We start from the raw sequence: 15,337 nt of genomic DNA on the forward strand, positions 1-15,337 counted from the left end.
AAATTTTATAATCTTTATTTTGTAGGCTTGCAAGTCATTCTGAATTTCCCTGAGTTGTAGTTTAGAAAGTAAGGCTCTGAATAAGAAAGAGTCTTAAGAAAGGTGAAAAGACAGGAGTAAAGCACCAGAATGAAAATTCCATGAGGGCAGGGATTGTGCTGTTTTGCTCAACACTCAATTTCTACTGGCTGGCCAAGTACATGACACATAGTAGGCACTTAATAAATGCTTGTTAAATGGAGACATGGAAGTCATTAACATTTCTTTTTCTATTTTCAACTACAGGAAGAACTTTCCATTTTGTTTGCAGATACATAGTTTTACAGATCTATGGGTAAAAAAATTTTATAAATAAAATCATAAAGCTAAAAGAAACAAAAATTTTAGAAAATAATGTGGTGTATATGAAAAAGTATTAATAACCTTGAGGGGAAAAAAGCTCTTATAAGTAAAAGGGGTTTTAAAAAAAGACTAACATTTCAAAAGAAAAATAGGCAATTCCCAAAAGAAGAAACACAAAAAGCCAATAAATGAAAGATACTGATTCTCTGAGTAATTTTTTTTGTACATTAAAGAAAAATATATTATTTTTCTCCCATCAGATTGACAAAGAATAAAAAGACTGACAACTCAGTATTATCAAGAGTATGAAGAAATGAGACCTGTCATATACTGCTGGTGGGAGGATAAACTTACACCACCTTCCTGGAGGGGAATTTGGCATATAAATAAAAAATTTCAACGTATTGACACTTTGACCCAGTAAGTCCACTGGGAGGAATTTATTTTAGAAAAATATTTTGAGAAGTTCAGATAAACATATGTACAAGGTTGTAAAAAAGTTAAATTAAAAGGAAAAGAAGCTAGATAGATACCAGTATTGATATGGCTATTACCCATTTACATAATGGAATATCGGGAAGCCATTGTAGTCTGTGTTGATATGGAAAAATGGTCACAATATACTGGGCAAAAGAAGGTGGTCACATGATGGAAATATTCTAAAACAGGATTGTGGTGATGCTTTCTCAACTCTGTAAATTTACTAGAAATCACTGAATTGTATCCTTAAAATGGGTGAATTTTATGGCATGTAATTTATATTTCCATACAGTTGTTTAAAAAAAAGCAGGCTACAACATAGTATATTGAGTATGAATCTCATTTTTGTTTGAAAAACGCACACCCACTATGACTGGAAGTAGATATTCCCCAATAATAATAATTGTGGTTACCCCAGGCAGCAGTGGTGGTTTTCCTCTTTATACTTTTCTGAATTTCTTGCAATGAGTTTGTATAATCAGGGGGGTAAAAAAAAGCTATTTCAAACGCACCAGATTACCTGTGGGTAAAGTTATCTAAGATTAACTTATTATCAAAATCGAACATCTAAATGGCCATCTTAATTTGTGCCCAGATTCTTTTTCATAATTTGTCTAAACTCATTTCTTCTGCTGTTGCCCAGAACAAGGTCTTATTTTTGGAAAAGTTTATACTCCAGATAGAGCTGGAAGCAAGTGTTTCTACCAAGGGCAGGGTACTAATGTCTCCTGGTTGGGGGCCATTCCCTAAGCACTCTGTGGTAGCTCAGATGACAGCTCCCAAGAGCCCTTGCTGTTCACATTCAGTTCCTGCAGCAATCTGGGGAATTGATTATGCTAACGCCTATTCTCTAGGACTTTTCAAAAATCTTTATTTTTAAATGAACTCATTTTACTTTGTTCTTAGAGCATGATCTATGGTTCTCAGTGTGGCCCGTGGGCCATTCGTGGTCCATAAGAATCCTTTGGGTGGTCTTTTGAATTAACACTAAGATATGCATGTCTAGCTTTCTGGCTTTGGTCTGAAGTTAAAATTGAAATGTCATTGAATACAATCCAGATATGACCTCACTGGTCCCTCATCCAGTACAGGGCTATTCATCATCTCAGCAATTGTTTTGCAAGGGCAAGTGGGACTAGGTGGATTTGAAGATGCAGACGGACTCTTGCTCTAAGGGCTCTAAGGACAGAAACATCATTCTGTGAACACACTACGACCCAGATGCTCCTTACAGGAAACTGATATGACCAACCAAAACATTCAAATTGGCCAGAAGAAGGAAGAGCTCTGAGAAAGAAGCACAGAGCACCCGTCAAATCTGAAAAACTGTCAAAGGGTAATGAATTCTCCCCAAAGCATTCAGGATCCACATTAATTTGGCAACTCAAACTGTGAGCATCATCTAACGACCCCAGAGATGAAGACTGCCAAATGTTTACTGCCAAACTAAAAGAAGAAAATTAAAAGTCTTCTGCTTAACTACAGTGGTGTGTTCGGCTACATTTTTAGAAGAGTGCGGTGGAATGAGAGCTCTGCTAACATGGACTGAGGCACAGAGGTTTGCTGCTGCTTCCTCCCATGAAGCCCAGGCCTGCGGCCATAAGCCAATTCACACAATTTATGTTTCAGCCTAAATCAGAAACATCACCGCAAAGGAAAGAGAAATTCAGACACAAATCATATCAATATGGTTTTATTGGATAGTTCAACCATCAGGAAAACAGCCTACTTTTTCCCTACAATCTAATGAAAAGCTTGTAACTCCCATTCCCTAAGTGATAACTCATTAAGAAACAAATCTCAGAAACCCTGGAGCACCTGTCTTCGAGATAGGTCACCAGACACAGACAGTGGAATGGTCCCAGGAGCAGATGTTTCGGTCCCTGAATTCCTCGCCTTTTGTGCAGGCAGAGGAGGAAAGCTTTCAGTGGAATCTCAGGTGACGAGGAAGGTAGGGGAGCCAACAGCCAAGGGAAAGTTACATTTTTGTTACTGAATTGGAGGCATAGCCAGGGAGAGAGTGGCTGTACCCACCCAGAGTGGACAAGCACAGAGCAGAATGGTTTCTCAACCTTCCAGCTCAGTGACACAGGGCAAGTTGCTTAATTTCCATTTGACCCTCAGTCTCCTCACCTGAAAATGGGGGTGCCTACCTCGTAGGGATGTTCTGATAGTCAAATGAGTCAAAACGTAAAATGAAGAATCTAGGAATACTGCCTAACACATAGTAAGCTCTCCATAAATGTTTGCTAACATTATTACCTGGAAATCTTCAAGATTTGAAACAAAAGAGAAAATAAAACCCACTCTCAGATGGGGATGGTGCAGTTGAATTCTGAAGGCTACTTTGAGCTTGAGGGGACCATGGAAACAGGCAGACTGCAGACAGCCAGGCTAATAATAACGGCCCTAACAGCTTTCTGGGTACCTCCTGCAGAGGGTAATCTAAAAATCTCAGAGTGATGAATGTCTCACATACAAAAGTAGGATGTAGAAGAGGACAAGGGATAACAAACTTTCCGGGTCTCCAGAATGGCAGACCAGCGCTGAGTGGCCACCACAATGGGCTTTACATCCCAGACTTCAGTCTTGACAGGTTCAGTTCATTTATTCACACACCCTTATTAAGGGCCACTGTCATGTAGTTGGTGATTTTCACCCTCTGGGAGGTTATAGTCAAAAATAATTTAAAATAATTTTAAAAAAATGTAGTCCATCAGTCAATAGTATTTAATAAGTGACCTCTGTTTGCCACACATTTCACCAGGTGCCTCAGGATGTTATGCAGGTGAAGAGAATCTGCGTCTGCATTTGGAACAAAGAGGATAAGCATCAGAGAGTGAGACCATAAGGAGATGGGGGGGGGGTGCGGGGAGGGGGGCAATATAGTTTTGTAAACACATAAAATCATGCACTGAATCCTGTCCTGTCAGAATTCAATGCTGACAAATTGCCACCATTACATATTTTATGCTATAACTGACCTGTGTGCCAATTTAAGGACATGGCAATAGCAATTTCAATAATTCCTGCAACTTTAGGAAAGTATTACTACCCAAATGTCTTCTGAACACTTTGGAAGCACAGTGTGTCCTATTTATTGTTTTTTATAGGAAAAATATATTTTAATCAAAAAATTAATTGAACAGTAGATAAGCATATCATCATGCTCACATAAACTGATATAATATCCACATTTCTGATGTTTCTTGGAAAAAGAAAAAGGAAAGTATTATGGGAGTTAAAACTTTGAAAGAATTGTGAGAAAATAAACGCACATTATAGACACTGGGAATATTTTGGAACTGGCGAAAGAAAGGTTCTTAATGATTATCTTCAGAGTAGAGCAGGAAGGGAGTCATGGATTTAAATCCAGGTGGACAGAAATTAATTATCCCCCCTAAAAAAGTCGGATAACATAAAAGACAGAATCTACAACCAATTTATAACATGACAGAAACCAAAACCAACACAAGAAAAATTGCCTACATATTTCTTCCTAGCCTAGGACTCTGATTTCACTTATATTCCACAAGGGAATTAGAGAAAAGAAGGTTTTGTTTTGTTCTGTGTTCTTGGTGACTAGCCTAAAGTCTTATGAATTTTTGTATAATCTCAATAGCATCACAGGAAAAATCCCTCAGCAACTAATGAACACTATTTGTTCTCTTTTAATTCTGATTTACACCCCTAGTCCAATATGATTGGGCTAGTTCTGGTTTTCTGCTAAAGGTAAAAAATAAAATTACTTTTAGGTCATTTGATTCATTCTATGCCTTTCTTTTTACTTTTTTTATAAAGTTTTTTTTTTTGATGTGGACCGTTTTTAAAGTCTTTATTGAATTTGTTACAATATTGCTTCTGTTTTATGGGGGTTTTTTGTTTGTTTGTTTTTTTGGCTACGAGGCATGTGGGATTCTTAGCTCCCCAACCAGGGATCGGACCCACACCCCCTGCATTGGAAGGCAAAGTCTTCACCACTGGACTGCCAGGGAGGTCCCCATTCTATGCCTTTCAATAGATTAAACCTGACATTGTAACAGCCCGAGATGTTCTTTTTGTACTCAAGTGAGTAATGTTGCCTTCCCCTTCCTCCCTCCACACTTCTTGTTTCCTTGCTTCTCTCCTTCCTTCTCTCTTTTCTTTCTTAAATACAGTAGATAAAGTACTGAACTTATTACTTAGACTTTGGCCATCACCGTTGCTCAGATGGGGCAGCAGCTGTACATGGATAAAGCATTTTCCATCTAGGGGGGTCATAAGTTCCCAGGCAAGGGAAGCTCATCAACCCCCAACACTGACAAGACAGTCCCGCTGTAATGTGTTTAAGGTGGCAGTCAGTCCCTGCTGGGCATGAGGAGAAACCCTTCTGACTAGAGAGCTAAGGTCCCCTGCCCTAATTGGAATGATTTCCTGATTCATTTATACAAAGAAAATATGCATTACTGGGAGATAGAGCAAAAAGAAGTACTCTTTCAGATCACCCCAGTCTCATGTGACTCCCCACAAATCATCTCAACAGAGAGGAAGAGAGAAGTTGGCAGATCTCAGCATATTAACAGCAAACAACAAATTAAGAACTATGTACTTTAATCTTCAACATTCATAATTGCACAAAGTATCACAGATCGCTTAGATAATACATGTCAGGTAATCTAACGAAGAAACTAGTAAAGTAGAACATTCAAAGCAATACCTTGAGCATGTAAAAACTGCAAGTGACATTTAACACACAAAGTGCAGAACCAGAACAGGTCTTTGAGGAGTAGTTATTTAAAATCCTTACCAACAGGCAAAGTGCTATGGAGAAACACACATAAATATAGTCAACCTGCCAGATCTCTCAACTAAATGCACTGCAATTCTAATAGGTTCAGCTATACTGACTTTGCACATATACATAGTAGTTTCTGACACTCTAGTGTTGTGTGGTGATGGGAATGCAGAATAGGAACAAAGGGGGACTACCATTTACTTTCAAAATAGAATCGAGTGGGGAAATCTAAACTCCTGACTAGTCGACTTGAAAATGGCATAACCAGAACTTTGTCACAGAGAAAAAAATTTTTTTTTCTTAAAAATGCATATGTGTCCAAAATGGCTGAAAATCTTGTCCATGCTAGGGGAAAGTTGAGTGTGGAAAAATTTGCATTTTAAAAAATCAATGCTGTAAAGAAAATAAAAAGCCAGAGCATTCTGGCATTAGCAAAAGGCTGAACTTAGTTCTCAGGCAATAAATTTATGGGGAAACATGACAGGCTCCTCATTAAAGCTATGTGTACGTTGGCTGAATTTTATACAAGATTCTTGAATCTTGTGGAAAATTGGGCACGGCTTGACATCTGAACAATGTCCCTGGTTTGTTTGATTTCTAAAGCATCGGAAAATGTTGCACTTTGGAAATCAAGTAGAGAAGAATAAACACACTAAAACAGAACTGGGCTGAATGTGAAAGTTATTTTTCCATATGTCTCTATAAGATATTTATTACCTTTACTTCTCCTACAAACACAGCCCCCCATGCTGGAAATACTGTGATACTTTCTTTTTTTTGGTGGTGAGAAAAATAGTCCTGTTAAGACAAATCTTACCCAGCAGCAATAACCACCTAAGGATAGGCAATTTTCAGCTGGGTTTTCACAAGCTGGTTGCCATGACAAAGAGCACAATTTATTCCTTAGTACCTTATCACAGCTACAGATCACAGACCATAAAAATTAACATCTTTTTCCTTTTCCTGATGATTTCAGAGTTCCTCATCCTTACCTGAGGTCTTTTGTTCCCCCAATTAAATGGAATGAATGTCAGTCATCTAGCCATTCAATTAATGCTGATTCAAAATTCTGGCCCAAACAAGAATCTATAATCAAAACCTTCTAATCACAGCTCAGTCATGAGAATGAGAAGTAAGCAGGGAATTGCACTAATTACTCAATTAGACTAATACTGTATTTTTAAGCAAGGGTTTAAAGGGTTGTCAGCTCTGACAAAGGACTGTGGAGTTGTCCTCACCTTGTGTGCCGGCAGTGGCCCAACCAAAGCCAATGTTTTCAAGTGGCCATAATTTCTACCCATCTAAGATGGATGGGCCTGAGCTGGGTAATGGGAGCTTACAACTAATAAACCAACCGCAAATGAGGGATGGCTCCAGGGGGCTTCAGTGACTCTCAACCCAGCCCTGAACAGTGGGCAGGACTTGCCCGTGAAGGCAGCTGAGCACACAGCATCACCTGTGCTGGTTCCAGGAAAACATCTAGTGAGGAGAGCGTTGAGCACATGTGAGAGCTACTGCTAAATCTTAACTGAGTGATGCTCACAGGTACTGGCTTCCAGACTGAAGACGGAGCCTGCATCGGGTGCTGGGCAAAGAGCTCCTCAGCCAGCGGGTCCACAGCTGGTGGGGGCTGAAAGTTGCGAATCGTCTGCACCCCCAGGGACAGCTTCTCAGGCTGCAAAGCCTACCAAGAGAGCCTTCATGAAACCAAGAAGAGTGAGTGAAAAAGAACTGGCTGGGAAGGACACACCAGATATGCCTGAAGTATTTACAAAACAATGCAGGATATAGACCAAAACAAACTGGACCTTATTAAAAAAAAAAAAAATTAGACTTTTTTCCTACTCAGTTTCAGAGACTTAAATATTCTGTAAACAACAGGGAGGACACTAGAGCCTGTCATGCCTCTGGTTTTTGTAAAAATCCTTCCCGGGTTGGATGTGGGAGAGGAGCTGGAGACAGGAAGAGGAAAGGGGGCCTGACACACGTTGAGGTCTTTCCTCTGCAGCACCTTCTTAAAAGGACCAACTTGGGAACTGCTCAGGGGTTCCGAAAGGAGAGAAAACATTTATTTGACTAAGACAAAGTCTTTACTTCCAGGGTTTGCCTTGCAGGTGGCCACTGCCCAGTGAGCGGGGGTTCTGGTGGCTGGCAGGGCCCCCGGCAGGCAGGTTCTGACCGCTGCGGGCGCCTGGAACCTTGGAGTTTCTTCCAGAAGCATTACCTTGGTTCAGCCGGCCTGAAGGGAGCAAGAAAGCAGGGAGCAGAGCTACGAAAATGATTCCAGGGACAACCTGCCAAGTACACTTTTAAACTAATGAAGTCTTATGCTACAAACCACTTTTAAGCTAATGAAGTCCTATTCAGCACCTACTTTAGGCTAAAACCTACTCTTCATCCTTGAGATCAGTTAGAAGGTGGGGAAGGGGGTAGGGATGAAGGGAAACACAGATAGCTTTTCTTTCCTTCCTCTCCATTATCCCAATCAACCTCGTCTGTCCTTCATTCCTTCTCAGTAGAGAAGGGTACAGGAATGGTTAGAGGAAAAAGAGAAAGCAGTGTGCCAAAGGAAAGGCCAGAAGTAGTTTAAAGGTACCCAGAAGCAGCAGAAGGAAGCAAAGCTTTCCAAGAAGGAATGTGAAAGCCTCAGCTTAGCCTCTCAACTCTGCCTGAGATGCACACTTTATTTGACTGATACCCTCTCTTCTCTTTCTATGTCTGTGTGCAATGCCTAATTCTTACCATAATCTGGGATCACCTCCACTCACCTCCCCTCTCCTCACATAGCACCTGCACCTTCCCCTTCTCCTGCAAATATTTGAAGAATCTGAATATAAGAGATCAAGCTTCTCATATGATGAGGTTGATGTTCAAAGCTGCAAACCTCAAGTTCTACAGAAAACATTATTTCTAAAGGTCAAAATATCTTACTAGTACTGTCTGCAGGACCCTGGTCCTCTTCCAGGTAATATTCTATCTTCTTTAGGTCTTCTGGGGTAAATCTCCATTTATTCTCGGCTGCTGGGGGCGGCACTTTCGGGCCGGATCGTTTCCGGGCAGAAGCAGGCGGAAGGGTCTGCTGGCAAGATGCTGGCAGGGAACCCGTAATCAGTCCTTCTGGGAATTTCTGAGCTAAGACTTTTAGACCTAGGTGTGGAAGATCATCAGAAAAAGCCATGTTAGCACGGTGAGGCCAAGGCAAGCTGGAAAGGAGCCCGCATGTCTCCTCAACACAAGGACAGGAAATCTTTCTTAACTGCTTCACCATTAAGTAAATTACACCAGAAAATGTCAGTTGTTATGTGGGATTCTGAGAATTCCACCAGAAATCGTTTAGCTCAGGTCTTCAGCATTAAGGCTTTCTTACAGGGCCATAAAGTAACATCATTATTTCAGGAATTAAAAACACGTGCTGATGGAGCTAACGGAAGTTTCACATATCCTGACTCCTTTCTGCCAGCATGGTTGTCTCTCTTTCCAGAATACTAAGTTCTGAGCTCTGGGAGGGAAAAGGCGATAGGGGTGGAGTTGAAGGAGTGTGAGCCCAAGTATTCGCCTTTTAAGTCCTAAGCAGAACACAGCCCCTCACCTCCGGAAAGCATGAAGAGGTTCTCAAATCCCCGCTCGCACATGGTGGTAGCTGCCTGGCTGGCCAGCCTCTCATCGTCGTCATACAGAATGATGATCTTGCCATGGGCATTTTTCTAAGAAGCAGATGAGTTAAGGTTCGACCACGCTGAGCTAATGCTCCTAGACTATACAGAAACCCCTGAGGAAGAGAAGCTGTCAAGGTTTACCTCTCTGAGTTCAAGGAGCATCAGGTGACCCCTCTTCAGGGGGTACAGGACTTTTTCCTGTCGTGGAAACCACACAAGCTGGTATCCTTTTCTTCTATGAACTAGTATCACCATGTCCAAGACGGCACTAGTTACACACTGTACACTCTTTGGCTCTTTCATCTGTACAATCCTGGAGAGTAAGTATTACAACCTCCATTTTACAGATGAGGAAACAGAAAAACTTTTATGCCCAGTGTGTCCACTGCAGTCTTATTTATAACAGTAAAAAAATGGGAACCACCTAAAAGTCCATTCCTTCAAAGAGGAATGATTTAGTAAATTACAGTAAATCTAAAGATGAGATCTTATACTGCATCACAAATAGAGTTTATAAAGAGCTTGTGTTAGTGTGGGGAAATATACTGTAATATGAAGTGGGGAAAAGCAACATACTAAATTATATATACAGTGTAATTTTTACTTTGTTAAAAAGACAAAGAAGACAGTCTGGAATAAAATACACAAAAAATGTAGTAAGAGTTTGTTGTTCAATTGTGTGGTTATTGGAGATTTCAATTTTCTTTTTTATATTTTTCAGTATTTAAATTATTTTCTATTTGTATGATTTTTATGAGCAAAAAAATTAAAATTTCAAGAAGCAAAAAAAAATTAAAAAAGAAGGAAAAAAATTCACTCCTTACATTTTACTTGGGAAAACTTTCTGGGGAAAACAGTCTTAGGACTGACTCTCAACGGATCATAACCTTTAACCTAATGTTTTTTGTCCTACTGCAGGATGGCTTGGAAGCATTCTCAGCAACTGCTAAGGATCGAAATTCTAAAATATGCGAAGTAAACTAATTAATATCAAAGGTCCTTCATAGGGTTTTCTTACTAGGAGCATGATTCATGGTAAGTTTGAGTCTTCAGTCTATATACCATCCAACTCCTTAAAATGCAACAAAGGATACATATTCAAGAATATCATTTGAATACGGGTTCATTGTTCTAGACAGAGTTGCAATTGGGTAACTGTAAGCTGCAAAGAGAAGAAAAAGCTTAGGAAGTTTGTAGCTCTTGGTACAACTTGGCCCCAATTCTCAGCTGGTTTAAAGTCTAAGAGTTAAAAGAAACATATTTTCAAAATCAACTAGTTATAAACCTAAATACTTTTGTGAAAGAAAAGAAACAGGACATATGAACAAATAAGAAGTGTCACTTCACTGTTTCTGACATTTAGCACTGGGCCCCTGAGCCTCCTGAGAGAGTCACCAGCCTCTCTCAGAGCACGTGGTAGAGCCAACTTACAGGTTCCCAGAACACATCTGGCTAACATAGGGTTTCCCCAACTGCTGACCACAGGCTGTGGTTTGAGCCTGCCTGGGCTCAGTACCGGGCTGTGTTCTCAGGAGTGAGACACTGTAAGGCCTTCTCTCTCTTACCTCCAACAATGTGGCACTGCTGGTAAGAATCTCTATCTCTCACATCTAGCAGCAGGAAGGGGCAGTCGGGATAAGGTTTGTCTTTGGTACTGGGCTCTACTTTCTTCACAAGCCCTTTGTCTAGATCCAGTTCCCCAACGCCACTGATGACGCTGCAAGTGAAAAAGTAGGTCAGTAGACACTAGTCAGGGATTGGTGGCTTAAAGGTCAAATGCGTTTCTACAGAATGGCGAGAGGGTGCTCAATGTCTCTTCAAAAGACACTTCAAAGGAAAAGGAAAATGGATGTGGTGTCTCAGTTCCGCCTCTGAATGCAAGATCCTACGGATGGATTCCTGTTCTCTCACCCTGGACCCGAAGGAGGGGATCCACTGTCCATACTAACCTTCAGAGAATACACGTTAGGTCATTAGCACTCAGAGGGGGTAGAAACTGTAGGCAAGCTGCCTCCAGAAGCAAGGGCAGCATTCAGAGAAAGAAAGAGGCAAACAGATACTCCAATGGAATTTTGATGAGTGTGAGAAAGCAGAGCAAAAGAGGAAAGAATACGGTTGACAGGGCAGGAAAACTGAGGGCATTTCTATGTATATCATATGTAGCATAAAGTAACAATAGTGTTTTCATATATTTCATATACTTATACAGTGACTCATCCAGTATGGATTTTGAACCTTAATGTTTTCAGTAGTTATCTGTAGTCACTTCCATTTTATAGGTTACAGTGTTGAGGCTGAAGAGGCTTTTAGATTTGGCGGCATTCATATAATGAGACAGTGGAAAAGCTAGGATTAAAACGAGGGAGGTCTGTTTCTGACCTGTTTCTGAGGTCATAAAATCACTGAAATTGGTTGCCAGGTTAATATAGGCAAAACGTGGCAAAAACATGAATCAGAGAAAAAAGGATAGGTGTTATGATCAAAGTGGCGAGTAGTGAAATATCTGTATTGGGATAAGAAGATGATCACTCTTCCTGGCAAATATGAAGACACACACGCCAAACCACAGATTAGTCTAGCAATAGTTCCTCTCCCATCACAGCAAGTCAAATTCTGCCTTTAAATCCAATGATCACTACAACTATATGCCCTATAGTGCATATTTTGTTGAACCAAAGGAGAAGAAACTCTATTTCATGTGAAATTACGTGCTCAGTGGAAGCCTTGTTGGTCTATCTTGTTTTGAATGCAATTTTAGAGTCCTTGCACAGAAGTAGTTATAAAAATAATAATAGTGCGATTGACAATAGCAATTCTTTCTCTAGTAGAACTAGCTTCTCTAGTAGAACTGTTTTACCAGTAGAAGGGATGGATATGTGCAGAAAACCAGCACCGTCTTATAATCAACAGTGAATATCTGTGAGGAAGTGCTGCATCATGAAACTGCCATATGCATTTGAGAGTTGACACCAAGGCTGCTTTCACTCTCCTTTGCGCCTATTTAATATCAGAGCACTATGTGTGGCACTCTATTTTTCTTCTGATTCTAGACAGGGTAATTATAAGCTGCAGCAGACAGAAAAGGAGGGGGGGGGGGTGGAAATCATACTCCCTGAGTCAAAAGATAGTGGTTGTAAAGCTAAGTCCTAATAGCAAACTTGCATATAGGAAGGCTGAGAAGAATGGGGTTGAGGAGTGAAAATTAATGCTCTCCTATCAATAAATTCTTACATTAACTAAGAATGCTGTGACAAGATTCAGGAGGTGGCATTGATATAAAGAGAAAATAGAATGGCTGAGATGAAAATGTGGGACTTCACTACGCCAACCTGTTTCTAAGGTCATGAAATCGCTGGCATTGGTATCTAGATTAATGAAGGTAAATGCAGTGAAAACATGAATCTGATGAGAGCACCTCTGAAGAGTCGAGCGGCTGGAGTCCCCGGCTCCCTCACTGTTTATGAACTGGACAGGGCTTGGCGACTGCTCCCCAGGGCTCCCTTTCCCGTTGGTCTTGGCAGTGATTTCAGCATCAGGGCCTGAGGTTGCAGAATCATTGTCTAAAATTTGCAAGTGAATAAATAAATAAATTTAACCTCAGAATCTGTATTTACTTGTTAGGCAGTTCCACTGAAATTAGGTCAAGAAAAGGAACTCATATTACCATTATTAAATTGTTCTAAGAGTTCTAACATATAGGCTCTCAAACTGTAGTCTGTGGACCCCAGGAGACCCCAAGACCCTTTCAGGGGATCTGAAAGGCGAAAACTATTTTCATAATACTAAGATGTTATTTGTCTTTTTTACCATGTTGATATTTGCACTGATGGTGCAAAAGAAGTGGTGGATAAAACTCCTGGCCCCTTAGCAAGAATCAGGGCAGAGGTACAGAGCTTTATTAGTAGTCATTGTATTTTTCATCAACACGCACACACTCACAGTTAATAAATATGGCAGTCACATTTTTAAAGGTCCCTGATGAAGCAGTAATAATAATTTTATTAAATCTCACCCTTAAGTACACACTTTTAAAATATTCTGTGTGATGAAATGGGGGAATCCACATACAGCAAGTTTGCTACATACCAACGTCCCATTGTTGTCTCAAGGAAAAGTACGTGTGTGATTTGTGCTGCTTTTGCCTTGAACACCACTTTTACTTGGAAGAAAAACTGACAGGAAAACTATGGTTATTTAGACTTGTGCATTTGGCAGCTATTTTCTCAGAAATGATATAAGTGAATTTCTCATTTCAAGGAAAACAACTGATGGTATTTGTTGCAGTGATTAAATTTTGAACAAAAATCAGAATTTTGGAAACTATTTGCCATCAAGAGTTTGACTTCTTTAACATCTTAATGATTTTTCTGATAAGACACGTGTTGTGGTTAATAAATGTGACTTTTTTGATATTGTGTAATGAAATTTGTCAACATTTGGAAGACCTTCATAACTCAGTGAACCAGTATTTTCCAAATGACCAATGAATGATGTTATAAAATCATGTATGAGTAAAAGATACATTCAGAGTGCAAAAGAGACCAATGGGTTTAATGCAACAGGGTATGAAAAGTTCATTGATATGGTTTCAGATTCCACACTACAACTAAACTTTAAGAAGGTACCAGCTATCAAGTTCTGATGTAGTGTCAAAGAAAAATATCCACAATTATCTGAAAGGGCTATTAAAATATTCTTCCATTTTTCAATTACAGATCTGTGAGGCCAGATTTTCTTCATGTACTTTAGCCCAAAGAGCAAACTGCAACAGACTGAATGCAGAAGGTATGAGAATCATCTGTCTTCTATTAAATCAGACATTAACAAGACTTATGAAAAAGTGTAAAACAACATCATTCTCCATATATATTTTTGTTTTGGTAACATAGATATTTTGCATAAAAATATGTTATTTATATTTGTAATGGGTTTAGTATTGTTTCTTAAGGTAAATAGCAAGTATTTTTAAAATTCTTGGTTTAAAATTTTAATACCCTAAATATTAATAGATATAATTCACAAAAACCAAAACTCTTTGAGGTCCTCAGAAATTAAGCGTGGAGGGAGACTGACACCAAAAGGTTTGAGAATTTGCTGTTCTAACCAATATAATGAGAGAAGACATAGAAATAGGAGGCCTAGTTGTTAAAGAGCATATTAAGTTTTAATTTGCATACAATATAATACACCTAGAGACTTTAAGAGAATCCTATGAGAATAAGGGAAATAAATATGTTAGATTATAAAAATAATCTAGGTTTTAAGGTTAATTATAAAAATAACCTATTTATAAAATAAGTAAGTTAGATTAAAGAAAATATGGACAATCAAAATAATTTTCCTATATACCAATTAGAAAATAACATGAAGAACCTCTCATTTACAGTAACAACTGCAGATACAAAATATACTCTCCTAGAAAATAAACCTATTAAGAAATGTAAAGGCCGTATAAAAACTTATAAGTCCTGGGCTTCCCTGGTGGTGCAGTGGTTGAGAATCTGCCTGCCAATGCAGGGGACACGGGTTCGAGCCCTGGTCTGGGAGGATCCCACATGCCGCGGAGCGACTGGGCCCGTGAGCCACGGCTGCTGAGCCTGCGCGTCTGGAGCCTGGGCTCCAGAACAAGAGAGGCCGCGATAATGAGAGGCCCGCGCACCGCGATGAAGAGTGACCCCCACCTGCCGGAGCTGGAGAAAGCCCTTGCATAGAAACGAGGACCCAACACGGCAATCAATCAATCAATCAATCAATCAATAAAACTTATAAGTCCTTTATAGGTCTTGTAAAAATTTTACTTAGGGACATTAAAGAAGACCTGAATGAAGAGAGAGTGACATACCTTGCATATTCCTGACTTGGTGACTAAAAGTGAAATGATGTTAATCTCTTCCAAATTTCCAAATTTTTAGCCTTAATACAAATCCCAATGGGCTTAAAAAAAAGCTTAAAAGAATTTTAAAGATGAGAAGAGAAGAAAAAAGATATATGTATGTATATATATATATAGAGAGAGAGAGAGAGAGAGAAAAGTAATTTGGAGAACCTGCCTTTTCAAATAGTAACATATACTGAAAAGGTAAAT

General features: G+C 39.6%; 1 protein-coding gene across 4 annotated transcripts in view; it reads right to left on the reverse strand.

The window, feature by feature from the left end:
* Nucleotides 1-2,499: 2,499 nt before the first annotated feature.
* CEP41 (centrosomal protein 41) overlaps nt 2,500-15,337 on the reverse strand; it is a 48,944-nt gene continuing 36,106 nt past the window's right edge. For 3 of the 4 annotated variants that reach the window (XM_068549459.1, XM_068549456.1, XM_068549455.1), the window contains 6 exons: nt 12,668-12,812; nt 10,818-10,969; nt 10,347-10,414; nt 9,186-9,300; nt 8,528-8,743; nt 5,396-7,835 (listed from right to left, as the gene is read on the reverse strand). In XM_068549459.1, the coding sequence (XP_068405560.1) occupies nt 7,687-7,835; nt 8,528-8,743; nt 9,186-9,300; nt 10,347-10,414; nt 10,818-10,969; nt 12,668-12,812 (845 nt within the window). In that variant the 3' untranslated portion in view covers nt 5,396-7,686. Of the gene's footprint in view, nt 3,628-5,395; nt 7,836-8,527; nt 8,744-9,185; nt 9,301-10,346; nt 10,415-10,817; nt 10,970-12,667; nt 12,813-15,337 lie in introns of those variants that run through there. The other variant, XM_068549457.1, reaches the window with a different exon arrangement.

This window comes from Eschrichtius robustus, chromosome 8 (assembly GCF_028021215.1).
Source record: "Eschrichtius robustus isolate mEscRob2 chromosome 8, mEscRob2.pri, whole genome shotgun sequence".
NCBI classification, from domain to species: Eukaryota; Metazoa; Chordata; class Mammalia; order Artiodactyla; family Eschrichtiidae; genus Eschrichtius; species Eschrichtius robustus.